Raw genomic sequence first — 26,393 nt, forward strand, 5'->3', positions numbered from 1 at the left:
AAAAAAAGGGAGTAAAAGAGAAGAAATCAGTAAAACTAAAAAAGCACCGATCGAGCTCGGTGTTCCACCGGGCTGTCCGATCAGCCGTGTTCTTTCGGCTGTATTCGAATACCAGTATATACCGTATTGCTTCTTTTTTTCCCTGTTTCTTTTTTTTTTTAGTTTCCCGCCTAAATCTATAATTGCCTTGACGGACAGAAATGGCATGTATTATTTCCAAGGTCAGATGAATATTGCCTATGCTTGAGTATGCAGAACAAACATCAGACATGAAACATGAAACATTTGAAGAACGCATGCAGCCCCTCTTTGACTTTATCGATACGGAGTACTCCGTACTCGATAGCATCTAGCATGTATAGTAGCGACATACCCAGCTTAACCTTGCATGAAAAGTACGTACCAGAATACTCGAGACTAACCAGAGGGGGAAAGTCAGATAAATCAGATACCATCGTCCAAAATGCAAATACCAGCAGATCACGACGTAAGCAATAAGTGAAGAAAGATAAAAAACGAGTAGTTCAGGCGAAAGTGGTAATTACCCGTAATACCAACCACTTTCACCCACAAGTATAATCCTCGTCCGGTCCTCTGCTCTTCTCTTGAACAAGTCCTTAGGTTATTTTGGAATTCTGCATTGTTCATATTCTGCCCGGGTGACCTCTTTGTTGAGTTCCTCTTATCTTCCGACCATCTCCCGGGATCTCGGATGCCCCTAGTATATGCACCATGCCTCCCCGAAGCTCTTTGACCAGCTCCTTCTCCGTGACCGACGCCAATAACGAAGTCGTCTGTCCCTTGAAGAATAACGACAGTTCCAATTGTCGGAAAAGATGTCTGGGGGTATGTGTCCATCTCCCTTCCCCACCCACTCTCTGCAACGAACTCGTGAACGTTGCGAACTTGCGCTCGAGACGTACCTCCTGCCCGTACTACTTGCAATCCCAGCTAACCCAATGACTCTAGGAAAAACGCTATCGCTCCATGCAGGAGCACATTCGACGTGCGCATCCGAACCACTATATTCCGAAGCTCCCGGCGACCGAGGAGAGCTTCTTGATGATGGTGAACACCCCGCTCGAACAACGAGCCCAGCTGTCTCCCCCGGAACCTCCCCAGCCCAGGCGGCCTCATGGTCAGTTGGATCCCTCTTCTGTTCTTTTTCTCCCCTCTCGGTGCTCCCACAGAAATATTGACGGCTACGTACAGATGTGGCGCCGGAAAGAGACATCTACGTTGCCGATGGTTCTCCGGCCACCCCTCGAGCTCTGGAGGAACCCCACCCGGCCGCGGCCACTGCAGCAGTTGCGCTGGCACAATTGCATCACCACCGACTGGCCTCAGACTGGGACACAGATATGGTTGGTCTCTCTGCGCTCGTTTTGCGGCCTACTTTTTTTGTTGGACCCCCTCTTTCTTCGGTGGTACTGACCCGCATTTCCCCAGGAAACCCATTCTGACACCGACTTGAGCCACCCTCATATGCGCTCGACCATCGAACTGCCCCCACTTCGCGATCATTTCAAACAGGAATCTCTTCCGCCTTTCGCTCGGCCCCGGGAGCTGCTTCCTTCGATTCTCAATCATTCTCCGCCCGGTCGCTCGTCTACGTTACCACCAATCCAGCGCAGGGAAAAGTTGTCTCGGCCGCGCAAAACTTCCATCTCTCAATCTGCCCGGAAACCCAAGCAGGATCGGCCCAGGTCTAAGGAATTTCCGCGACGTCCAAGCCTTGGGGATCGCAAAGCTCTTTCAGCGGAACCGCAGACCGCAGCTTGGGCGCAAGGCAAGCGCTGGGAGGATCTGATTGAGGCTGCGACCTCTGCGACCGAAGTAGATGATGAGCGCTTTTCAGAGGTGAGTTCTTTTGCCGGGCATCCAACTGGAACTTTTTCCTATTTTCATTATTTTTTGATCATGCATACTGATTCTGCAGGCTGGTCGGTCTCCAACGATTGCCCCACTACTCTCCAACGTGACGTCTGCTCCAGGTGTGAAAAATCGGTCTTCGCTACCACCCGCCTTCCAATCTACAGGGCTGCCTCCCATTTCATCGCATCGGCCGTTCCCACCGCACCACTACGCTGCTTCACCGCTGCACAAAGCATTGACCCCTCCGCCGTTCGAGAATCACCGCAGCCGCGACAGCGATCTCGAACCATTCCCATCCATCGAATCGTCGCTTGATTCCATGTCCTCCACATCTGGCACCGGCAGGAATTTTGCCTCGTCAATGTCAGGAGTTGCTCCGTCCATCAACTCCGATCACAGCCCAACCATGAACTTGATACCACCCGTTTCTCAGCGCCAACACCACCGGTTCTCAAATCCCACGCCGGCCTCATTCCGCAACAAAGAGGTCCAGGTGTTTTGCGCCCATTGCAAACGACCCTCTGCCTTGAATGAGTGCTACGCTTGTACAGAATGCATTTGTGGAGTCTGCCGTGAGTGCGTTGGCATGTTCATCTCAAGTCCACCCGCTTCCTTCAGAACCCCCGGCAACGGGCTATTACACAACCCACAGCAGGGTCCGACAAGTTACCCGGGCCCTCGTGGGTGCCCACGATGTCGAACCGTGGGTGGAAAGTGGAAGGCTTTCCAAATCGACATCAAGTGAAATGATATTCAAGACCGCCTGCATTTTTTTTTTTGTCTTCACGCATTTTACGACTGATGGTTTTATATACGCTCTTTCTTTTCTGGTTCTTGTCCTCAACCCTCCAGAGGTAGGGTCTGCGATCCCACTTCCCTTACGATTCATTTCGGTGCTGGTTTCCGACATCCCACTAAACTCCAAAGAAGCTGGCCTTTTTGGAGCATTTTTAGTTGAGGATTCTCATTTCTTTCTTTCGGCATGAGGTTTGTACGGACAATATTGAAGTTTCTGTTTCATTTTTGGTCATGAGGTATATGGTTGTTTTCCCCCACGTTCTATGATGCGAACTGTACCGCAATTTCATTCCGCGCTGTTCATAGATGAGTGTCGTTTTCAACGGTCAATCCAAGCCCACTGGTTTATACATTATGTCAAACAAATCTACTCATCCCAGATGACACTGCTCAACCCCTCGGCAGACCCAACAGTCCCAGTCTCCCCAACTTGTAAAATCGCAACCTCCTCTCCAAGATTCCCAGTCTTGACATCCCGACGCACAATCGCCACAGTCGCCGAAGCCTGATTCCCAATCGCAACCAGATTTCCAGCACGATTAATCACAAACGTCCTAGGCACCTTTCCATACGCAGAAGTCGCGTTACGAACCGTAACCAACCCATCCTCGCCCCGATCAAGCACAACCATCGAATCATCAGGCTTAAACCCCTGATCCGTCCGAATCGATACATAAATCGCATCTCCAACACGCTTAATACCAGCAGGCGTCGCTCCCTTAGGCATAACACCCTTCGGATAAGGCACAATCGTCTGCTTCTTCTCAAGCGACAAACATCCAGATCGCGAATACGAAACATCGTATACCATCATCGTACCCCCGATCTCATTCACAAGATACAGCATCGTCTTACCGACAGAAGCAAGCTTGCGCTGATGAGTACTGGCACCGGGACTCGTCCCATCAGTCCAGAAAATTCCATGTCGGGGTCCGCTGCCGAATGTCACGTTCTTGCTGGGGCATTCTTCTAATTTTCCTGAGCTCCCGTCAATTGACCAGATGCGCAGTAGGTCGGCGCCTAGGTCTGGGCTTAGGAGGAATGATCCTGTTGGGTCGATGAAGACTTCGTGTGGGTGTGGTGTATCTTGCTGCGCTACTTTGCCTGGGTGCGTGAGGTTGAAGTGGAAGGATTGTAGGGCAGTTTGGTCTTTCTTGATTGGGAGTTCGAATGTTGAGACCGCGGCGCCCTCGCTGGGAATGTTAGTTTTGTTTTCTTGTTTTTTTTTTTTTTTTTTTTTTTTTTTGTCCACGCGTAGGGGGGTTTTCTTACTAGTGCGCGATCGCGAGGAACTTCCCCTTATCCGCTTCGTATATCACGCTGTTTACGCCGCCGCCGATGGTCTCGACAACTGCGCCTTCGTGTAGTTGGCCGTTGCCTGCGACGTGCAGGGCTGTTAGGGAGCCGTGTGTCGATGCATCTGTCGTGCCGTCCTCGTTGGAGCAGTAGACGGTACGGGATTTTGGGTCGAGGGTTAGCCAGCTGGGCATTGCGCCGCAGGTCTTGAGGGTTTGTTTGAGAGTGAGGTCATTGTTGTTTAGTTCCAGTGTGTAAACATTGCCGTTATAGTGTGTAGCCCAGAGACGGGCTGGGGCTGGGGCTGGTTTTGCGATGGCTGTGGAGGCCAGCGCTAGGAGGAAGGCATTGAGATACATTTTGGATGACTGGACGTGTGGGAATGAGGGCGCGTGAACTTGTATTTATAGTCGCTGTTCAGAGTGCGTGGGACGATCAACATGCATTGCGACCTCGCGGCGTCATTGCTCCGGGCCCGCGTTGGAATGGATCGTCGTGCAGGGAGGGGGGAAAGGGGGCATTTTCGATGGATTGGGCCCTGCATATCTGATACTTGGGATCTTATAGGTAGTTTTTCTGCTGCATCAATTGGATCAATTGGAATTATTGGACTCCACGGGCGCTTAGGGCTCATCTACTGGACCAACAGCCTTCCCGTGCGAGGTGGTTGTTTCATCTTCAGCCGTTATCGGATCTCTCATCTCCACAGATTTCCCCAACTTGCGTGGGGGTGTCGGCTGTTCTTCGGCATAATTGCAGTTGCATTGTGTCTATACTCCGGACTCCGTACCTGGCTATGCCCATTTACTTCAAACAAGGGTCAGGCCTGTGTAGCAACTGTCGTTGCGCACCAACTCGGTCTTTAGCCCATCGTCCAGTGAGACCGAGTACAAACTACCCCCCCAAGTCAGCCACGTACACAATGTTGTTGACTTTGTCCAGCTTCAGCCCAATCGGCTCATGGAAATGCCGCGCGAGAATGACCTTCTCCATGTCAATCTCCTCGCCACCCACATAGGCGCGATTTAACGTACACCCCATCGGGTGCTCACCGCGATCTGTCCAGTATAGCGTCTGCGTGGCGCTGTCAATTTCAATATCAATTGGCTCCGGCATCTTCGCCCACAGACAGCGGATATCCGTCCTGTTCTCCGCACTCTCACCGGGCGGAATGTCCAAACCCGCCACAAAGATCCGTCCCCGACCCCCTTGCTAGGCCCCTTCTGCGTCCAATACATCAAATTGCGCTCGGCGTCAATAGCAACACCCACACACCACAGCGTCATCTGATCCAACAGCGTAGATTCAGGATCAATGCGTCGCTGAACGATGATTTCATGGTTGCTTCCATCGTAATTGCATCGATGCACGCTCGTACCCTCGCGATCACAAAAATACAACTGCTTCCTGGACTCAACAGCTGCTATCTGCTTGGGCGTGTGCACATCCCCAATCGCAATGAGACATCTCACATGCCCACCCTCCATATCAGATGACCAAACAGATCCATCAACGGACGCTGTGCTGCGGCCCATATTCGTCCAGAAGATGCGCTGTGTCGCAAGCGATGCATCAATCCCGTCAGGCTGATTCTGCCCTACCATGACAGGCGTCAGTTTTTGCGTGGCTGGATTCAGCCGCAGGACTTTTCCATTCGAATGCACCTGCGAGACATCTTTGACGTTCCCTCCTAGCCCGACGTCAAGAACGTAGATGTCTTTCGCGGCACTGTGTGGGTTCGCTGGGGTTTTCTCCGCGGATGAGGACTTCGATAGAGGTGGGTAAAGACCTCCCTTTGCACACTTCTTGCCCACGCGCTCTTGAGCAATATATTCCCTGCGCAGCCATTCGACTGTCGAGGACGAACACCCCCTTTCGCGAATGTAATTGTCTTCAATGTATGCGACAGTGTCGAGTCCGATCTGATCCATCAGTTGGCAAGGCAATGGGCCATTTTTGAACATATGTTCCCAGAGGAGATCGATTTCGCCCGGATCGCTGACGCCTTCGGAAAGTATATTCATGATCTCGCGCTTGATAGCCGCCCACAGCCGGTTGAAGATGAATCTGCCTCGCATCAGCTATCGCTCGGTCTCAGTTTCCAGACCACCTTGATACTAACCCAGTTGACTCGACCCGTGCTGTCACGGGTAACATCCCACACTCGCCCAACACATCCTCCATATACTCAAAGATCCCATGATCCGTCTCGCCACAAGTCATCATCTCAACCGTCCGAATAGCCGGCGGCATAGCGAAATGAATATTGAAAACACCCTTCTTCTGCCCCTCCGAAACCTTCTCAAGCAACAAACTCGATTTAAACGACGAGCTATTCGACCCAAGCATACAATCCGCCGGAGCAAGTCGATCCATCTCAGCAAAGGTATCAATCTTCAAATCCAGCAACTCAGGCACAGCCTCGATAACCAGCCATGAATTGCTAACCGCAGGCTCAAGCTCCGTAAACGTCTTGCAGATTCCGAAGGGTGCTGTCGTCGACGATTCAAGGTCTACTTGCGTGATTGAGGTCTCGACGTCAGAGCCTGTGATCTTGCCTGCGCTGTTCTTGATATCTTCTCGCTCTTTGTGGATTCGTGGCATCAGTGAGAACTCGGCTTTGTGTGTGTCGATGTACTCGGCTGCGTCGCGGAGGGCGACTTCTGAGAAGTCGTTTATGTGGACGTGGTAGCCGGCTGCGATGAAGATGCAGCCTATGCGTCGGCCGAGGACGCCGCCGCCGATTACGGCGACGGGTCGGTCTGTTCGTGGTTTAACCGCCATTTTGGTGGTTGGAGTGAAGATAGAGGGGATTTTTCATGTGAGGTTGGGTGAAATGGTAGGTGGTATGTATACATGACGTAGGTAGGAAGAGGCGAGGTTTGCCTCCGCGGAAATAGTAGACTTCCAAGGTTGTAGATATACTAAAATTCTGGGCATTGCTTAGATCTTGATCCATTGGCTTTGACAAGTGTCTATGGTTGTCGCGCTCTCATTGATATGCTTGAAAATGACACTTAGGGTTTTATGTTTGGGGGTTTATATAAACATTTGGACTGGACCGCGAGGCTCCCCCGAGTGTTTCAAGTAACCTTTGAGCACAGCGGCTTCGAGTGATATCAATAACAAAATGACACATTTACTTGCTTCTATGGATGTGAACCCGTGGACCCATCTAATTCACCTACTGAAATTGACGAGAGTGACATGTGGATGGGTCGGAAACTTACCGAATGCGGTAACCCGCCGTTCAATAAGCACAGCCCTAGAGGCACTACTACAAGGACCCCATGCAACCCCTAAGGTTCCAGGGTTGAAAATGTTTTCGAGGTTGTTCTTGATGCCTCTAGGTAGATCTCAACCTTCCAAGGACCCCGGTTGCTTTTTAAAGTACTTGAAATCTCACTATCGTGATGATTTGAATGTCACGAAGACTATTGATTATTCCTCCTGGCCCCGGCTGGCAGGTATTAATTTGTGACAGAGCTGCCCTAAAACATGAAAAGCACTTGGTCTTTCTGAATCTTTTACAGGCATTAAGGGATTCCAGCGTTGACGCCAGTGTTCTCAAAAGATTCAAGACCCAAATTCTGCCCCAAAGCAAGATCAATGGCTTCCAAATTGAACTCCGGATCAAAGTGTTCGAAGATATCCGGCAGATCTGGCAGATTGTATACACCCGCGAAGGTTTCCGCGTTATATCGAGCATCGTCATATTCCGGCATGTCAGGTGCTCCTAATTCATTGCTCGGGGCATGATGAGAGATAGCGGTGTAATCATGAGTGATCAAATTACCATCGATGATGTGGGTGGTGAGATTTCCTCTGGTATTTTCTTGGTCGTCTGCAATGGAGCTTGACTCTGCAGGCTGATCAGGGAATTTTTGACGAGCTTGAAGGACAGAAGTGGCGACTTTGTCCATTTCGCGGATGATTTTTGTCGCAAGGCGAGAAAGGCTCTGGGCGAAGGTGAAGTTTTTGCCAAACTCTTCTAAGAGTGAGCAGATGAGTAACACGTCATTCCTTGCTTTTGCTCGGTATAGGGGTGTCTTGCTCAATCGAAGCTCTCTGTAATAGACACGTAATGCGAGAGATAGCGAATAAGGGACGAAGAGGAAGTTGGAGAGGGCGTGGGGAAGCTTGTTTTCGAAAAGGCCTATCAGCCTGGAAGCAGAAAGACTCGATCGTAAGTATGAGATGGATGAGCGATCTGGGTCGTCGAGGGAATGGAAGCGATGGGACAACATGGCGATTGAATGATATAATGTCTCTATAGTGGCTGGTTGAAGTGAGAATAGTCAGCTCCTTGGTCAATGATCTGTATCATAGGGGATGCTCAGACCGAGTAAGTGGGTGGGGGATTGTACAGCGTTGGCTTCGACGATCAATTCGTCAAAGCTGGGGATATCTAGCGCGCCGTCATGCTTGCTGAGCTGATGAGCAGGGCGATAGAGATTAACGATATTGTCGAGTCGGTCACAAATCATCAGTAGAGCACGAAAACATCCTTTCTGTTCGGCAATGGAGGCAGTGATGTCTCTTCCAATGTCCCGCGTGTGCATCAAAGATGGTCTGTAATGAAAGACTGAATTCAGTCGATCAAGAGCCCACACACAGAGAAAACTCTGAGTCACAATGGCATTGTCTTTTCGTATGTTCGAGGTGTCGAGCTGGATCTGCATGGTGTGTATGTTGCTAATAGCCCGAGCACCATATTCTGCTGCTGTATGATCATCTGTTGAGAATGAGGAAAACAGTGAGAGGATTGAAAACACACGAGCCAGCAATAAATGATCTCTAATTTTAAAGCGATCGATAGTTTCTGAGATAGCTCGGGATAGATGACTGACAAAAGCCCTTGGATCCAATACTCCTTTCACATGCTGTAAACAGAGGTGCGGACTGGCGGACTCATTCGTCGCTAGGGCGATGCAGAGCGCCTGGACCAGAACTGCTTCCGCAGGAGAGCATGTCGGAGCGAGCTGATCTGGCAATATCTCCAGAGGCAAGATTGGAAATATGGGGTAGATATCTCGCAGGTAGATAGCTCGCAAGGCTTTGAAACAAGTCGGAACTGGCAGTACTTCAGTGCTTGACCTGTTTGGATAGACACTGCGCAGGTTACCAACAGGTTCAGGCCGCGGATAGTCATTGTCGAGGCTGTTTCTGGCTTCTTGCGAAATCCATAAGCCTAAGGTGTCTCCGTGCTTGGCTGCATCGGATGCCCCAAGGCTTGTTGAGGCGAGAAAAAAGCCTTCTGGATTGAGATGACTGATGAATTTGGGCTCTTGATCAGTCTGTAATGGCGTGCTCGACGATTCATCATCCTCCGACGGAGAAGCGTGGGGAGGCGTCAATACTATGTCTTGCTGCGCGAGGTCAACCCCACCATCAGTCGAATCGATTGGCGAGGCTGACGCAGTTCGCGATCGATTGCTCCGACGCTTCTTCGCCGATCTTTCCCGAAGAGAGCCAGCGATTAGTTCCGCAACGACTGTAGAGTCACTTGAGGTAGAGTGCGAGGCTCCTGATGGTAACAATTTATCACCAGTCACCTCGTGGCAATCATGCAGGCAACGTTTCTGGAATCGGGTTAATCTCCGGTCAAGCACAGACAATGCATTACATACTTTGTGTTTCCTGCAGGTGTTACAAGCATGTCGGGCCCGTTTCTTCCATGATCCACCATCTATGGTTGTAGAAATAAATTTCAAACTTGATCCCGGCAGTCCCCGGCACAATGGCCGATCAGGCGTTTGTGGCCTCCCTTGATGTGTCTGTGGGCCCATATTGTTTGCTCACATTGACAAAGGCTACAATTTTCACAATTGGGGCGACATGAGAGCCCGGTCGTTGCAGTCCGTGTGGGGAAATCGGATGACGTTCTGCCTGACTGCTTGGCCCGGTCGCGTCAACTCTGGCATTACAGACTCTTCCGATCAAGACCTGAAAACTTTCGGAAAGCCGAGTGATTTGTGATATTGCAAACTGCTTTGTGGTTGGTAGTGGGCTAGGAATATGAGCGTCACATGCTGTTGGAGCCTAAGGCGCTTCGCAGTGGGGCGTTGACTACTTGACCACGACCAACTTGACGACCAACTTGTTCAATTCTGTCATTTAGGGACAAAACTAGAGGATACTGAGAGATTGTTGCTACAAAAGCATCCTACCTCCACTACCACTTTAGTCCTCTGAAAAGTTAGAGGAGTCGCCTAAGTCAAAGTGATTATTGAGGGTATCCTAACTCGGCAAGTATCCGACTCCGTCACCCAATTAGGAAGTATCCCGACATATCCCGACTGTTGTTTACTATGCTTCCAGAACCCAACTCATGCCTATAGGCTCAAGCTTGACCCGTCTGATCTGTAAATTGATCGCTCCCAAGCCACTTTAAATAGCTCATTCTTGCTTGATAATGTCCTAGTAGACTCTATCGTGCAGCCTGCGGGGTCGAGGTTGAGGGGCCTCAAGGCAGTCGGAAGATCTCCGTTTTGGGTAAATTTCCACCTTGACGTTATGATCAGCCATGAAATCGGACCATGCTGTTCCTGTTTCGCATTCGATGCTTATATATCAAAAAGAATTTGTCAGCTGTCAGTGCCCAGGTGGGACATTGTCAATAGTCACAACCTTGGAAGAATATCAAGAATATAAATTTCTCAAAGAGACCTACTTCCAATTTCACTCACCCCGTAATACATTGCAACTCCCCGTCACAAACCATCATGTCACGCACCGAGAATCACGCTTTGATCTTTGGAGCTTCCGGAATTTCTGGCTGGTCTCTGATGAACCAATGTCTCCAATATCCTTCAAAAGACTCATTCCAAAGTGTGACTGGGCTCTGTAACAGACCGCTGTCGAAAAAAGACGCCTACCTTCCCGATGATGATCGACTCAGCATAGTCTCCGGGGTTGACCTGACACAGCCCGTGAAGGTGGTCACAGACCAATTGAAGAAAATTGCAAACATTGGGTCGATCAATGTTGTTTTCTTTGCCGGTAAATGCCACCTTTGATAAGACATGCTCTTCCGATCCCTCAACTGACTGACAATCACCTGGGCAGCTTATATCGACGGCTCGGACTTTGCGTCTCGACGACAACTGAATACCTTGATTCTCCAAACAGCTATCGAGAGCGTCCAGAATGCTGGTGCCAACCTGCAAACAGTGATATTGCAAACAGGTGGAAAGGGATACGGACTAGAATTCTCCAAGGAACTCGAAATCCAACCCCCTCTTCGTGAATCTATGCCTCGTATCCCAGAGCCATGGAAAAGCAACATATTCTACTATGAGCAGTATGATATGCTGGATGCACTCTCAGAGGGCGGCAAGAAGTGGACATTTTCCGAAATCCGACCAGATGGTATCATAGGATTCGTCCCCGGTTCAAATGCCATGAACCTTGCTCAGGGCATCGCCTTATACCTCAGTTTGTACCGAGAGGTCCATGGCCCTGGGGCGAAAATATCCTTCCCTGGAACGACGCACGGCTACCACTCTACACACAGCGATACGTTCCAGGATATTCTTTCCAAAATGGAGATTTTCGCTGCCTTGAACCGTGACCGATGCTCTCATGGCTCCTCCTTCAACGTCGCGGATGGCCACGCAGTTAGCTGGGCCCAGGTCTGGCCGGGTATTTGTGCGTACTTTGGCTTGGTCGGGGACGGGCCTGGAGATCAAGTGGTGAAAGTGCAGCAATTTGTGTCTGACCACCAAGAGACATGGAAACAACTAGCAAATGATCGTGGACTTCGGGCTGGATCTATTGCGGATTTCAATTGGCCTTTTGTCCATTTCATGATGGTTGAGTTTGATTTCGATCGCCAGTATTCCCTTGACGCGGCTCGTTCGGTCGGATTCGAAGAGTCTATTGAGACCGTGCAGGGATATCGTTGTGCATTTGACAGAATGGCAAAAGCGAAGTTGATTCCTTCTTATTGAATGAATACTGGATGAAGAAACCTTGGGTATACAGTTGAAGATTGAACGGAACACAATCGATTTTGTTTCTTTTCATGCTAAACATTATTGTAATCAAAGTTTCAAAATCTCCCATAATAAGACGCTAAGTTGAAAAAGCGAAAGAAATTTATCATGCATCATCTATGAGTTAAAAGGAATATGCGTGCGTAATCAGATGGCAACGGGACCGGCGCCCATTCGATCTTTGGGTCCGATGCCCTTTTCTCTCACGGCAATGAGACCAACAATTAGGCCAAGGCCGGCAAGTCCGACAGAGCACCAGAGCCCGGTACCGTACTGTTCAGCGAGACCGTGACCCTTTTGGATATCAACGGCGTCGGTAACAGCAGCCGAGATAGCCAATGCGACACCAGAGCCAATTTGGAATGCAGTGTTCAGCTGCGAGAAACGTTAGCATATAGCAGTTATACTGGTAGAAACTGAACTCACCATTCCACCGGCCAAACTCTTCACCTCGACAGGGACACTTGTCAAGACCACCGTGCTTGTTGTGACGAAGATGAATGATACGGATGAGATACTGATCAAGGAGGTGGGGAGAACGTTAAGCCAGCTAACCAAGTTAGTATGTGATCTTTTTCGATGTAATAACAGCCTTGGAATACATACAAGCTATGTTCAGGGCTCGAAGTCAGAGCACTAGAGATGGGTGCAACGACGGCCAGAACCAGTCCGGCGATCAGAAGATGTTTTCCATTCATGTACTCAAGCAATTTTCCAGTGCCGAGAGATACAATGAAGCCGATCGCACCCATAGGCAAGAAGCGGAGAGCGGTGTCGCCGGCATTGAGCTTGTCGACCTCCTGCGCGATGAGCACGATGTAGTAGATGACGTTCTGGTATGTGCCATATCCAGCTATTTGAAGTTAGCCACTTTCCCGTAATATCTGTGACAAGAGAAGAACTCACTGAAGCCAATCACCCAGAGACCGGCGAAATTGCGAATCTTCCATAGCGAGAGCGGCATGATTGGGTTGCTGATGTACTTTTCCAGGATGGTAAATCCGATGAGAAGACCAACAGCCACAATCAAAAGAACTATGATGAAAGGTTGGTCCCAGCCATACGTTCCACCACTTGAAAGGACGAACTGAAGTAGTATCAGACCAGCGGTGGACATAACTGCTCCAATGTAGTCCATTCGCTCATGCTTCTGCTTGGAGGGTACATCGGCAGGAAGCACGATGAAACCTAGGATTCCCAGAGAGCCGGTGATGATGACGATCAGGTAGAAGATGTACCTCCAGCCCAATGAGGAAGTCAGGAAACCTCCAAAGATTAGACCGGTGCAGAATCCGAGAGTGCCAGAAGCTCCGTATATAGACAAAGCGCGGGTACGGTCAACGCCACTGAAGTAAGAACTGATGATTCCAATGGCAGATGGGACGGTGAGTGCAGCTCCAATTCCTTGGATTCCACGGAAAACCGTAAGTTGGATAAAGGATTGGCCAAAGCCAATGGCCAGAGTCCAGATGGAGAGCCAGGCGAGACCTAGACAGAGGATTTTCTTCCGCCCGTAACTAAGGAAGTCAGTATGCAAGAACCTTGGAATGTCACGGCACAGGGGCGAGGAAGAACATACCGGTCAGACAAAGCACCAGCAAGCAACAGGAAACCACCAAAAGAAAGTGTGTAGGCAGAGATCATCCATTGCAAGTCAGTGCCCGAGACCTTGAAGTCCTGCTGAATCGACGATAAAGCAATATTGGCACTGGTCATGAAAACATTGTCCAGGAACTGCGAGCCAGAAGTGACAAGCAAGATCAAACACCCTCTCCAAGAACCTAGTCGACCGAATTGATGAGGGATCTTTTCAAGAATAAACGGATCTTCACTGCCAGCCGGAGAAGGCAGCATGTGTGCAGGGGTGGCTGCCCCCGAAGACTCCAAACTCGATGTAACAGTAGGCTCAATGACCTTTGGGGTCTCCATAGTGGGGGTATCGGCACCATGTGCACGAAGACCACGCGGTCGACTGAAATAGTCAACAATACCCATAATGAGTAGGGGAAAAAATGCAAAGATGAAAACGGATGTCCAGGTAAATCCATGACAGCTACTCTCCTCTAATATAGCATCTATAGCTGTCGGAAAAATCAAAATCTTCAATCGCTCCAGTTTAAAAAGTGGAGTGAAGCATCTCGGATTACCGTTTTGAGCAAGATCTTAAACTGGAGCATGTTCTCTCGGATTACTTTATTAAGAATGGGTTGACCCACTGTGAAGAGCTTTATCCACTAGCCACCCCGTCCCTTGCACGTGTAAAAGATAAGGGGATCGCAATTTTCGTCTTCGAGGTACATGTTGTATGCGGCCTTTGATAACGCAATTCTTATGCAGACTGACTCACTTATCTTTGGATCAATAATTCGGAATTGCGCGTTGTAGTCTCGAAAGTTGCTATCAGGCTGGGCTTGAAAACCTTAATGGTCCGAGTTTTATCGGCCCGAAGGGACTAGGGCTTAGTATGGCGGCATCCCGACAGGTTAAATTAGCCGCACTTCAAGAGTTGAGTCTTTCAAAGTACCAATCCAGGAAATGAAAAAGCAGAGTTCTGTTTGTAATTATCTCTACTGGATTCCAATATTGTATGTACACGTGTATGTTCTCCATCATTGCCTATCGACCGCTTGATACATTTTTACTCCACTTTTTAGGACATCTTTTTCGCAATTATGGTGCAGAGAGCAACGGCATACTTCGCCACGCTGAATTTGAGACGTCCCGTACTTGTGGACAGTTCACTCAAAATCCATCTAGACCGTCTACTGAGCTAGTGGGGCAGCGGTCTTTGCCGTCAAAAATTTCATTCAATCTCTTAGATTTCGCTTTTAACAGTTGACGCACAGCCAATGAGGTGGGATCACAAGTATCCGATACTCCACTTTCGATGTCCGTCCGGGCGTGTGCTTGTGAGTGATCCAGGAACTCGACAAATGGCGGTTCTCTGAGCGATGAGTAATAAAGGTACATTGCAGTTCTCCCGAGGTCTGATCGCCCTGCCAAGCTGATCGCCAGTCAAGCAATATTGTGTATAGCTCTGGCCAGCATGATCGGCAACAACCAATGATCGGCAGCAATGTGTGTCGCTAGGTGAAAGCACAGACTGCCCACCTGCGCGATGTTATCTTCTGCAGTGCATTGAGCGTGGATATGGAATTTACTTTTCGTCTTCAAGGCCTCGCCTTCAAGGCCCGCCGGATGTGCGGGATTCACATCGAGGTGCATATTTCTACCGGTAGGGGCACAGTGATGATGTGTAAGAGTCACAATAGTGGTACATGATTGTGCGTATGCAACACTTGTCGAAAGTACGCTCTAAACCCAGGCGAGCCGTGTCGTGCGCTGTTCAAAGACTTCAAGTAGGTCGCAAGTCCGGAATTGAAACTGTGCTATTGGAATATGGTTTCCGGCGCTCATGACTAAAATGTACACACTTCGATTTAATCGATTATTGAAACTCACTTTTTGTCCAGGTGGGTGATGACCTTCAGTGGAAGTTGTGCCGTCATCAAAGTAGTCTTCAGTGCGAGGTAAAAGTGTCCCGAGGTCCTTGCCAGTCAGATAATTGTCTAGGTGCCTGCCGCGTCAAGCTGGAAGAATCAACATGGATGTCTACCTTGGAGTACCTGCTAATTATTTCCATGTCATATATCTTTCGAAGTCACGGTGTCGGACACTGCAATGTCAATGCTGGCCTCAGGCCAGAAAGGGAAAAATGTATGTGACGTCATGTAGGGCCTGAAGTTAGCGGCATCAAGGAGATTCTCGATAGACCAATGAAAAGGCCTGGAGAATACCAACGCAGCAATTTTGGAAGAAGATCGAACAGAAACGCCTCGTTCCACAATAATGACGTAACAGGACAGAGGTTGCGATCGAGTATATCCCCGCCATCTGCTCTTCCCCCTTCGACAAATGTGATTAATCGAAACAGCCTCATCTTAATTTATGAAACCGTGTTAGACTCCACGAATCAACTTCTCACACCTGCGATGCGACTCAGTCAGTTGCTTGTAGGCCATTAATCAATGTGAGAATGCCAAGATATTTATGGCCGACTCTGCTAATCTAGACAAGAAATTCAAGCACCCCGGTGTGATAGATGACGTTCAATTTCAACCAAAATGTCTCGGCCCAGCAGCTGGCCGATATCCTACCGAACGGCGTGGCGATCCTCGACGACCGATACGAGCTGATATCCGCGAATCGTCGATTTCGAGAACTCATCCCTTGTCCCACCGCAAAGTTTCGGGAGTGCTGGTTGAACTGTGTCCATGAAGATGACTATGAGCGAGTTGCCACCGAGTATCAGGAATCTGCAGTTTCGAAACGAGGATTACGAATCGAATACCACACTCGCGACCCGGACTCGATGTGGTGCGTCATGACACTGGGCCAGTTAAAGAACGAGGATGTCAAGTCACTCAATATTGGTGAAGGTGGACTGTTCATCAGCACCATCGCAGACATCACCCCAGAGAAAAAGGCTGAACTCCTACAGAGGCAGGCTGCCAGGGAGGCACAAGAGCGCAAGAAGCAGCAAGAGAGATTCATCGATATGATCAGCCACGAGATTCGGAATCCACTCTCTGCGATCTTGCACTGCACCGAGGATATTCAGGAGGCCATCTTCAATAAAAAGCCGGATCAGATCTCGCTCATGAACATCACCGAAGCAGCTGAGACTATTAGTCTTTGCATCACACATCAAAAGAAGATCGTCAATGATGTACTGACATTCTCAAAACTGGACGCGTCAATGCTGTCTCTATCCCCGAGGAAGGTTCAGCCCAAACGACATCTCACCACTCCACTTACAATATTCCGACCCGAGCTTCGCAAGCAACGAATCCAATTTGAATATAAGGCCGATGTATCATATAACTCCTGTGAAATCGATTGGGTCATGGCCGACCTTGATCGAATGGGCCAGGTCCTGATCAACATCCTCTCAAACGCGATCAAGTTCACCGCGAAATCAGAAAGCGAGCGTTCCATTCGAGTTTCAATGGGTGCGTCCATAGAGCGTCCATCATCATACCCGCCAAACATCGTTTTCTTCGACTCTGGCGAATCAGCGCTTCGCAAAGATGCAACAAAGACTCCGGAATGGGGTGATGGCGAAGTCGCATACATCATGGTCGCAGTCAAAGATTCTGGCATTGGCATCACTGATCTGGCACAAAAACGTTTGTTCGAACGCTTTAACCAAGCTACACCGAAAACTGAAAGTATATACGGTGGTTCCGGTCTTGGTTTGAACGTTTGCAGAAAGTTGTGCCATCTTCATGGGGGTGAAATTGGTGTGAGCTCTGAAGAAGGCAAGGGAAGCACATTCGGATTCTTCTTCAAAGTACGCAGAACAAAAGACATGAGTTCAGAGGGACATGGTGACATGAATATCTCCGGGATGGATCGGCTTTCTCTTGATATTCAAACACTCGGAAACGAGATGCGCGGTGTCAATCAGCGCACAGAAGAACCTCAAATTTCACCAAATCCCCCGGAAGATAACCTCTGGGAAGTAGGGCCAGGTGCTCCAAGTGACCAGAAAACCAAACGTACCCACAGTATAGCGCGGGAAGTCTCAGACGATCAAATCAGGAGTGCCAACAAGGACGCCAAGAACGACGACAAGAACGACCCTCTTCCCCACAAGCATACTGGAAGCGGCCAGCGTCTTCTGTTGGTCGAGGACAACATCATCAACAGACGCATCATTTCTCGCAAACTAGACACACTTGGGTTCGACATATCCGAAGCCAGCAATGGTAAAGAGGCGGTTGATGCAACCAAAAACGGACAATTCGACTGCATTCTCATGGATCAGCAAATGCCTATCATGGATGGAAATTGTGCAACACGAGAGATTCGAAAGCTCGAAGAGAAAAATGACAGCCATGTTCCCATCTTGGGAGTGACAGCGAATGTGAGGGAGGCTCAGCAAGACGAAATGATGAGCGCTGGCATGGATGATATCATCCATAAGCCCTACGGAACGCAGGAGCTTGTTGATAAGATCAACAAGATCGCGCCAAATGCCCGTTATAATGACAGTGGATGAGTGATCTGAAGAAAGTCTTGGAGAAGGGTTCGATCTGTATATAAACCATCTCATCCGTCGTATACCAACCTCCTGGTTTCAAGATTGGGAAGCCCTGACGACGCTATATTCTAATATTCTGGGCTTGCATTCTTATAACTACTTGTACAAATATCAAAATTGTTTGTTAAGAGAACCATAGCCTAAGAACGCTTTGTGAACACAAGTGGGCAGCCATCCTGTTTGTATGTCAGAGAATTCAACAAGTCGGGACGAGCGTGAAGCAACAAAACTCACCATCGGGAATAGCGTGGCAAATACTCGAATCTCCTCTGACTTATCAGTAGCATTGTGCTCCCAATCAAGCTCCAGGGCTGCCTTTCCAATCATTCCTGCCATGGACAACGGCACGTATCTTCTGGCGAGGCAATCGTGGGGACCAGCGCCGAAGACAAGCCAGTTCTTTGTTTTGGACTCGGCGTCTCCGGATATCCACCGCTCAGGGTCGAAGGTATCGGGATTGGGGTATACATTTGGATCATGCAGAGCCGGATAGCAAGATGGAATGATCATTGCACCCTTAGGTACTGTGTAATTGGGAGTCACGGGAAAGTTCTTGGTCGCAAGGTAAGGCACCATGATGACAGGCGGCCGGTGGCGAAGAAGTTCTTTGATAACAGCGTTCGTATAGGTGAGTGACTCTAGCATGGGAAGATCGAAGTTCTTGTTCTTATCGCCGCCACGAGCTTCCAGGTTCTCTTGTCGTAACTTGTTGAGGACATCGGGCCGCTGGGCGAGGATTTGGAACAGCCAGGTCGTTGCACTGCTAGAAGCATCTTGGGACGCGAAGAGGAAGGTGAATAGTGTCTCTCCAATTTCCTCGTTGGTGAACTCTCGAATCATGTTTGTCGGCTTTTCCACGTCCGTTTCTCCTGCTGCGACTCTCTCGCGGTATCTCTGGGACTCGATCATGTGAAGCACCCAGTGATCGACGATACACTTGGGCTCCGCACCGGTCGCCATATTTGCTTTGGATGCAGCTGCACATTTTGCAAACTCGACATGGACGGCATCTGCCGTTCGCTTTCCCCACCAGGGCTTGGTGAAGGGAATGTACATTGACAGAGGCACATTGACCAATTCGAGGGCGGCCGTTGCTAGATAGAAGTCGTCGGCGATCTTTTTGACCGCTGCCTGAGAGATGTAATCACCAAAGAACGTGCGACAAGAGATCGCACAATTTATCTCACGGAACATGGTCATGAATTCCATGGGCTTTCCGTTGTTCTCCTTGCTGGCGGAAGTGAACCTTTCAAAGTAATCGGAAAGTACCCGCTCCTGCACTGGAAGATACGTAGCCAAGGCCCGATTTGTGAACAGGGGAGTCAACCCCCTGCGGTACTCTGCATGATCTCTGCCTTGAAGGAAGACCCATGCTTTGTGGCCCAAGATGTCCTTCGCGATTGGTACTAGGCACGGCTCGGCGTAGGAGGGTGATTTGAACACCTTGTGCGCTATGTCTCGATCCGAAGCAAGAACAACGAACCTATGGCATGCTTTATCAGCATAAAGTACTCCAGGAAAATCATAATCTTGGATAACGGATGGCTGTAGAGACATACTTGTGGAAGACAGACACACAGCTGAGAGGCCCGCTCGCCCACTGGGCAAGGTATCCGTCGAATTTTGGATCAAGGGCCTGCAGAAATGGTCCCATCAGGGGTATTTTTAGTGGTGGTCCGGCAATCGAGCCCTTTCGCTTGATGTACATGACTATACTTCATGTTAGCTAGGTGAAACCTGTAGGAAGGTCATGGTTGGGCACCTTGATCATAGAAGACTACGGCCAGTAAGACAGCCACAGCGTATTGCCATGCTGAATATCCCGACAGGGTCTCAAGGAGCTTAACTGAATGCTGTGATGAGGTAGAAGGCCATGCTCGAAGCACCTCGGCATGAGGTGTTGAGAAATTGGATATCTCAGCATCCATATTGGAGTTCTTGGTTGTTTGTTGTCAATGCAAGATTTCACAAAACCATCTCCTAGCAAACAAACGTACCCTGAGCTTATAATAAGAGTATTGAGTCGCAATACAGCGATGGCATGATATGCACTCTATGCATCTTTCCCGATTAGGACTAGACTCCGAGCCAGGCACAACGGGGTCTAGTCCCCTTTGGGCGAAGTCTCTCACCTGAAGTCGACGCACTCTCAGAACTGTGGACAATGCCAGATCAGGCCAGGTCTGGCATTTCATCCCCTCCATCAACAGGCTTTGGGAACTCTCCTCCAATCAATTTCAGTGACATCGCGATTGCAAAGGCGGTGTGGGGCGCGTTAGCACGATCGGTACCTGAGGCTGACACTCCATTTTGATGCTCATTTTCTCGCAATGCGCCCATCTCTCCGTCGGTCGTGTGCTGCTTGTGCAAAATCCAAGTCTAGCTGTGACTTAGGTACTCCAAAATGCTCTCGCTGTGTCCGGCGCCGAATCCAGTGCGCCTATGCCAATGAGCCAGCAACCTCGGCAACTCCGGGCCCGCCGGATAGCGTGTCGTTAGAGCCCCTTGGGACATACAGAGCTTTATCTGACTATAGGATTGGGAGTTTTGACCCTTTTGACTCATATCCTCCGACAAGGCTTCCCAGGGAGCACGTCCAACGCCTTATTCATGGCTGTGGGTAACCCCGGTATTGATATGGTCAAACAAAGCTTACCCTATCAATCTAGTTCTCAATAAGATTGCATTCCAGTACTATCCACTGGATCTAAGCGCGACTTCAAATCCGTTCCTCATTTCATGGTGGCCACTGGCGCTCGGTGACCCGGCATTGTTTCACGTGTCTCTGCAGACTGCATGTCTTGACGAAGAGCTTCTCGCCCAGAAGGGCTTTCAGTCGTCTGAGCTCCTTATGGCAGACTCGGTTGCTCTTCTCCGGAGGAAAGTCAATGATGTGTCACTTGCCATGCAGGATGGAACCATGAACTGTGTTATTACACTGGCGACTATTGAGGTGAGGCTCTACCTAGCACATCAACCGCGTTGATCTGCCTTGTCCCCAAGTACATTAATCAGCTTGGACAGAGCGCTGATGACCCATGTTTAGTTTGGCAAGGGAAACGTCAAAGTTGGCCAGATGCATGTCGACGGGGTTAAGAAACTGGTCGATTTGAGAGGTGGTATCAACTCAGTCAGGCAGACCAGTCCACTTACAGCCAGAATGGTTAGCTGGTAAGTGCTTCTGTGTATCAGGTCGGGGATAAATTTGCTTACCGAGTTTACAGGGTATCCATGCTTATCATGGGCCATCCTCAGTTCGAGACACAGGATGATTTTGGAATCGGCGATGGAATTCCACCGATTCCGGAATGGCGATTAGAATTGCCAGAGAATTGCCAAGATGCATACAACATCAATGCTCTCGAGATCGACCCTGGCGTTCAAAATGTCTTCCTCCGTCTCCGCAACGTCATTCAACGAGCGCAGCAGGTACCTTTCTCAACTACACAGCTACACGATCTCACGTGCTTTATTGTGCATCGACTTTTACTCTCTTCAAATGCCTCAGCGTCCCAAATATCGCCAATCACAGAATGCATTCGTTGCGCAATGGTTCTATACATGTTCATCGTGCAGGGGCCCACCTATTACTCGCACGCAGTCATCTCCAACACAATCGTCGTTCGACTCGCTGAGCATTTCAGATACCTTGCACCTCCCAATCGTGTGCCCGACTCTCTGGATGTATGGCTTGTTTCTATTGGAATGGTTGCTTCGACAGGTACAGCAAGTCACCAGGACTTTTTGGAAAGAGCACGAAACATTGCAGGTTTACTTCAACTGCATAATTCCGAAGAGACTCTAGCGCATGTCAAGCATGTTCTTTGGCTTGAAAACCATCACATCGAAGATGTGTTTCGAAATCACTGGAACACCGTGTTCAATGCCACGGACCAAAGCCAGTCGCCATATCTTCTCACTTTCTGCGACGCATCAGACCTGACAGCAGGCCCGAAGTTCATTTGAATGTGACATCCTTCGAAGCTTCATGTTCAAGCCAAGTGGTTGCTCACAATTGGCTCTTGACAGAAGCTTATCATAATCACCAACCCCCCCAAACCGCCAGCTGCTCCCGGGGATCAGCCATTTCCAGAAAGACATCTCTGGACAGGTCTCGTCTCGCTAAACACCAGAGTGACCTGGAGGGACAGTCAACTCACATGACTGACACTTGTTGTGAGCCAGACCTATTGCATGGGTCAATGATCTCCATCAACAACCACTCCGATTTATCCACGGCTACTCCTCGCTCATAGCACATCGGGCTTGGACTGGGGTCATCCTCAACATAGGATCGCCTGGATCTATGCCAGCGAATGACGAGAGGGGATTTTCTCTGCGTGAGACAACTGCGCGCATTTGAAGAGCAGAACCTTCCATTGCAGTCTTACTCTCTACCTATCAGGTCGAGTAAAACAAGCGTGGAATGGAGATTCCAAGCGTTGCGCACATACCATATGGCCGAAGGTCATGTGGGTCCGCGGGAAGGAAAGCTGGAAGGGATAGATGTCCCGAGGTCTCTTGAATTTGCTTCGCCGTGATGGACAACAGGTTTAACATTTGATTTGAGAAGAGGAATAGGACTGTGGTAATAGCATAGTTGCACCGGAGAACACTGGGATCGGCACCTGCAATGCTCTCGGCATATGCACTGAAATCGGCACATGCGGCAACATCGGCAGGGTTGCCAGCACGCAGCCGCCGTCAAATGGATAACAGTGTCTTTATCAAAATGCATATCCGAACTGCCCTAGCCAATTGTGGCTAGTATTTTTAGTTCAAAGACAGTGTAAATCCTTTGGGTCTGGTCTTTTTACTTTGATCATTCCAGGCTTGTCATCATAGCCACCCCAGCGGAGCTTGCGGCAACGACACGACTGACATTCGGACGTCCCCTAGTCGCATCTCACGCACCATTTGCGCGTGAGACATCCTCCTAGACCCCCGTGGTTTACTATCGCAAATTGCTCCCAAAGCAGCGACCAACTCGCGATGAGGTTACCTCAGTGGTTCTATTAGGCTCCCCCGAATGATTCGAGTTGGGGGCTGAGAACAGGTGATGGACCAATCATTGGGAGTCATCGCAAAACACGCCTGATTAGGCCTAGTGGATCCCTGCATCGCGATTCAAGCGCCTTCTGGGACAGGGCAATTGTGAGCTTCATGCTTGATCATTGTCCAATGGCAAGGTGCCGTTGAGATCTAGTCGCTTTCTTCGGAGTAGTGTGAGGCTGCATCAATCCTGACGCCTGGTCGATGGTGTCACCGAGCAATGGAAGGAAGTATAAGAATGGGGAGATGGTCGCAGTGAAGAACAAAGTCTCAAGACCAATTCACTCGACAGCATATCCAAGATTTGCAGATACCTCCCGAGGTCTAATTCTGTATTTTTTCTTTTTCTTCTCCTACAAAGGGAGTTCATTTTTCTTGTTTCTTGGTCCATCACCGGACCATATTTGTATCGTGATCTTGTTGCACCTGTTACCATGAGAGTTGCCATCTACACTGGACCATTTTTTGCTATGGTGGCTTGCTCTGTTCCTGTGGCCGCGGTCAGCACCACCGAAAAATCTCCCACCCTGCAGCTGAGCACAAGCTCCGAGTTCAACTTCAAACTCATCGGTGCTCTCGGGGAAGCTCTCACTGGCGGGGCTGATATCGCCCCCATCTTGGGTATTTCGAAAGACATCAAAGCCGGGGATATGGTTGACTTTGGCACTCAATTCCACAGCCTCGCCATTTCCACCAAGGCACAGGCAGAAAGCCCGGAGAATGCCTTTGATCCCGTCAATGTTCGGGAGACGTGGTTCTCTGCTGCTCAATATTTCCGCAACGCTGATTTTTACAATCACGGCAATTGGAGCAATCCTCTTATTGGAACCTTGTGGGATGAACAGACTGCAGCATTTGATAAAGCGCTAGCTGCCTTACCTGTCCCCGGCAAGCGGATACAGATACCCGCCCAAGATGGCAAATTCACCGTGGAGGCTATTTGGTACAGTGTGACAGATAACGGAACAACCAAATTGCCAACTCTCATCATTGGAAACGGATACGACGCCGCACAAGAAGACTCCTATCATCAGTACGTTGTGCCTGCTTTAGCCCGTGGGTGGAACTGCATCACCTACGAAGGCCCTGGTCAGCCCACTGTGCGCCGGAATCAAAATATTGGTTTCATACCTCACTGGGAGGATGTCGTTACCCCGGTGGTTGACTGGTTATTCGCTGAGAAAGCGGATGTCGTCGACGCAGACCGACTCGTTCTTATCGGGAATTCATTTGGTGGTTACCTGGCAGCACGTGCTGCAGCCTTCGAGCCTAGGCTTTCGGCGGCGATCCTCATCGGCGGTGTTTGGGATGCCTATGCCGCGTTTACGTCTCAATTTCCGTCTGAAATGCTTGGCCTGCTTGACTCAGGGAACTACACAGAATTCGACAACATCGTTATTACACTACGAGATACTGGCAAACTTCCTACGGGTGCTGCTTGGGGCATAGATCAAGGTCTTTGGTCTTTCTACACGCACTCACCCTCTGAATTCCTTACTCGGAGCAAGGAGTTTCAATTGAAGGACGTCATTGACAAGATCAACATACCGGTCTTTATTGGTGACGCTGAATTCGAAAACTTTTTTCAAGGCCAGCCGCAACAAGTGAAGAATGCTCTTGGGGACAAGGGGACTTTGCACAAGTTTGCTGGGGTCGCCGGTTATCATTGCCAGTCTGGCGCAACTCAAGAGCTTGTGAGGACGATTTTTGCATGGATTAACAAAACTCTTCACTAAGAGTGAAGAAATATCTCGAATTGGTCTTGTTTTCGGACTTCTGTTCTCTTTGCCTTGTCTTTGATATGCGAGAATGTTATCACAGGGCTGGTATGATGATCGACTCAACGGCCCCGTACGAGAGAAGTCATGACAAGTCATCCGTGGATCTATTGGATAAGGTCCAAGTGCGTTTTATATGGACTGCGCGGAATCCCGGCACAAATGACTTTTGCAGACAGAATAACGAGTAGCAGATGTATGCAGTTTATGTGCTTCAATTTGAAAGCCCTGATGTCAGTTGAATGGCTCTTCGGTAAAAAGGCTAGAGGTTTTAAGGTTGAGAAAACAACGACTACTTCGAAAAAAGCCCTCTCCATACGTAGGGGGAAATACTAAAGAGTCGTGGAATCACAGAAAATTAATCATGGATCTCACTGAGTAATTTTGAATCATGTCGAGACGAGAGGGAAAGTAGCAAGGCAACAGGGCTGTGGGGCTGTGGGGCTGTGGGAAAGTCAAGCAATAAGGCACCAAGGCACCAAGGCAGAACTGCCTGAGCATACTATCCCAATCAGGAAGGTAACTGCTACTTCCATTCCCTCTCTTTCTTGCGACACTTGCCTGTCACGGTACCCAAACTACTACTCAGGAACAATCACGTGCTGATTCCTACTATGTCGTCACCCATGGATCTCCCACGTGCAGGTGTGTATACTTCCAAACAATAGCTCGCATCAACTAACATTCAACTCAGTCTGGCCCCTGGCCGACGATACTCTCACGTACGACCTTCTCGAACTCTTGCATGCCGCAAAGCAGTATGGTCTACTGAAGAAAGGTACCAACCATGGTAAGTGGACACTCTTTGTATCTCACGTATCTCACATCACGAATCATATTGACTTTTGAACCCTAGTCCAGAAATGCGTCAACCGCAGTGGTGCCGAAATGGTGATTCTGGGAGCTGATACCAACCCCATCGCTCTCGTCTCGCATCTCCCACGCCTGTGCGAGGAGAAGAACATTCCGTACGTGTACGTCCCCAGCAAGTTGGCAATGGGACGCGCTTGTGGCCGCAACGGCTCTGTCATTGCGGCTTGCATCAAGCTGGATTCTCTCGCGGATGATTTGTCTGATGTGATTCAGCAAATTAAGGAACGGGTGGAGGCGCTTGCTATTTGAGATTTGATTTCGTTAGGAGGGACCATGGCTATGGGTTCTCGCCATCGGGTCCCTTGATCTACATCTCTGCATACACTACTTTGGTATCTGCTTAAGCCGCGTTGAGCTACAATCAAGAACCTCATATTCTTACTTGACTTCTTTTCTTTTCGACCACATACGTAGTAGGTATGAGTGCCATGGGGCATGGATGGCATTCGTTTGGAGCCCTGAGACTAAAAGCGTGATATCGAAATACAAAGACGAGGAATGGCATTTCATCAATTCAAAACATAACAAAAGGCAATTGGACAAATGGGGTATTTGGTGTTTAAAGAAACAGAACGTCAATGCAGAAAATCAGATTGCCCACGAATTCGAGAAACAGAT

General features: G+C 49.3%; 12 protein-coding genes across 12 annotated transcripts; 6 read left to right on the top strand and 6 right to left on the bottom strand.

Annotated features, from left to right (window-relative positions):
* Nucleotides 1–732: 732 nt before the first annotated feature.
* rfeD (uncharacterized protein) lies at nt 733–2,620 on the top strand (the record flags this gene model as incomplete). The annotated part of the gene is made up of 5 exons (XM_056953037.1): nt 733–846; nt 970–1,138; nt 1,213–1,364; nt 1,450–1,860; nt 1,940–2,620. 5 exons carry the CDS (start codon nt 733–735, stop codon nt 2,618–2,620), a joined length of 1,527 nt encoding a protein of 508 aa, XP_056814729.1.
* Nucleotides 2,621–3,040: 420 nt separating this feature from the next.
* N7506_003743 (uncharacterized protein) lies at nt 3,041–4,328 on the bottom strand (the record flags this gene model as incomplete). The annotated part of the gene is made up of 2 exons (XM_056953038.1): nt 3,041–3,866; nt 3,946–4,328. 2 exons carry the CDS (start codon nt 4,326–4,328, stop codon nt 3,041–3,043), a joined length of 1,209 nt encoding a protein of 402 aa, XP_056814730.1.
* Nucleotides 4,329–4,863: 535 nt separating this feature from the next.
* On the bottom strand, nt 4,864–6,753 carry N7506_003744 (Dehydrogenase multihelical; the record flags this gene model as incomplete). Its single annotated transcript, XM_056953039.1, has 3 exons — nt 4,864–5,085; nt 5,133–6,036; nt 6,092–6,753. The coding sequence occupies 3 exons, from the start codon at nt 6,751–6,753 to the stop codon at nt 4,864–4,866; spliced, it is 1,788 nt and encodes a 595-aa protein (XP_056814731.1).
* A 752-nt stretch (nt 6,754–7,505) lies between these two features.
* On the bottom strand, nt 7,506–8,216 carry N7506_003745 (uncharacterized protein; the record flags this gene model as incomplete). The annotated part of the gene is made up of 1 exon (XM_056953040.1): nt 7,506–8,216. One exon carries the CDS (start codon nt 8,214–8,216, stop codon nt 7,506–7,508), a length of 711 nt encoding a protein of 236 aa, XP_056814732.1.
* A 63-nt stretch (nt 8,217–8,279) lies between these two features.
* On the bottom strand, nt 8,280–9,628 carry N7506_003746 (fungal specific transcription factor domain-containing protein; the record flags this gene model as incomplete). The annotated part of the gene is made up of 2 exons (XM_056953041.1): nt 8,280–9,426; nt 9,600–9,628. 2 exons carry the CDS (start codon nt 9,626–9,628, stop codon nt 8,280–8,282), a joined length of 1,176 nt encoding a protein of 391 aa, XP_056814733.1.
* Nucleotides 9,629–10,694: 1,066 nt separating this feature from the next.
* Nucleotides 10,695–11,921, top strand: N7506_003747 (SDR family oxidoreductase; the record flags this gene model as incomplete). Its single annotated transcript, XM_056953042.1, has 2 exons — nt 10,695–10,971; nt 11,038–11,921. The coding sequence occupies 2 exons, from the start codon at nt 10,695–10,697 to the stop codon at nt 11,919–11,921; spliced, it is 1,161 nt and encodes a 386-aa protein (XP_056814734.1).
* A 192-nt stretch (nt 11,922–12,113) lies between these two features.
* N7506_003748 (uncharacterized protein) lies at nt 12,114–13,961 on the bottom strand (the record flags this gene model as incomplete). The annotated part of the gene is made up of 5 exons (XM_056953043.1): nt 12,114–12,341; nt 12,393–12,516; nt 12,573–12,819; nt 12,873–13,483; nt 13,546–13,961. The coding sequence occupies 5 exons, from the start codon at nt 13,959–13,961 to the stop codon at nt 12,114–12,116; spliced, it is 1,626 nt and encodes a 541-aa protein (XP_056814735.1).
* Nucleotides 13,962–16,068: 2,107 nt separating this feature from the next.
* Nucleotides 16,069–18,030, top strand: N7506_003749 (PAS domain-containing hybrid sensor histidine kinase/response regulator; the record flags this gene model as incomplete). Its single annotated transcript, XM_056953044.1, has 1 exon — nt 16,069–18,030. The coding sequence occupies one exon, from the start codon at nt 16,069–16,071 to the stop codon at nt 18,028–18,030; it is 1,962 nt and encodes a 653-aa protein (XP_056814736.1).
* A 182-nt stretch (nt 18,031–18,212) lies between these two features.
* N7506_003750 (uncharacterized protein) lies at nt 18,213–20,009 on the bottom strand (the record flags this gene model as incomplete). Its single annotated transcript, XM_056953045.1, has 4 exons — nt 18,213–18,248; nt 18,307–19,555; nt 19,632–19,782; nt 19,835–20,009. Coding segments are annotated over 4 exons (1,611 nt in total), but the record flags the coding sequence as incomplete, so codon positions are not given.
* A 393-nt stretch (nt 20,010–20,402) lies between these two features.
* On the top strand, nt 20,403–22,038 carry N7506_003751 (Zn(II)2Cys6 transcription factor; the record flags this gene model as incomplete). Its single annotated transcript, XM_056953046.1, has 4 exons — nt 20,403–20,688; nt 20,742–21,025; nt 21,119–21,243; nt 21,297–22,038. 4 exons carry the CDS (start codon nt 20,403–20,405, stop codon nt 22,036–22,038), a joined length of 1,437 nt encoding a protein of 478 aa, XP_056814738.1.
* A 1,520-nt stretch (nt 22,039–23,558) lies between these two features.
* Nucleotides 23,559–24,860, top strand: N7506_003752 (alpha/beta hydrolase family protein; the record flags this gene model as incomplete). Its single annotated transcript, XM_056953047.1, has 1 exon — nt 23,559–24,860. The coding sequence occupies one exon, from the start codon at nt 23,559–23,561 to the stop codon at nt 24,858–24,860; it is 1,302 nt and encodes a 433-aa protein (XP_056814739.1).
* Nucleotides 24,861–25,528: 668 nt separating this feature from the next.
* Nucleotides 25,529–26,024, top strand: N7506_003753 (50S ribosomal protein L30e-like protein; the record flags this gene model as incomplete). The annotated part of the gene is made up of 3 exons (XM_056953048.1): nt 25,529–25,547; nt 25,597–25,692; nt 25,759–26,024. 3 exons carry the CDS (start codon nt 25,529–25,531, stop codon nt 26,022–26,024), a joined length of 381 nt encoding a protein of 126 aa, XP_056814740.1.
* Nucleotides 26,025–26,393: the final 369 nt, after the last annotated feature.

This window comes from Penicillium brevicompactum, assembly GCF_028827555.1.
Source record: "Penicillium brevicompactum strain IBT 35665 chromosome Unknown utg000002l_segment0_segment0, whole genome shotgun sequence".
In the NCBI taxonomy this organism is placed as follows: Eukaryota; Fungi; Ascomycota; class Eurotiomycetes; order Eurotiales; family Aspergillaceae; genus Penicillium; species Penicillium brevicompactum.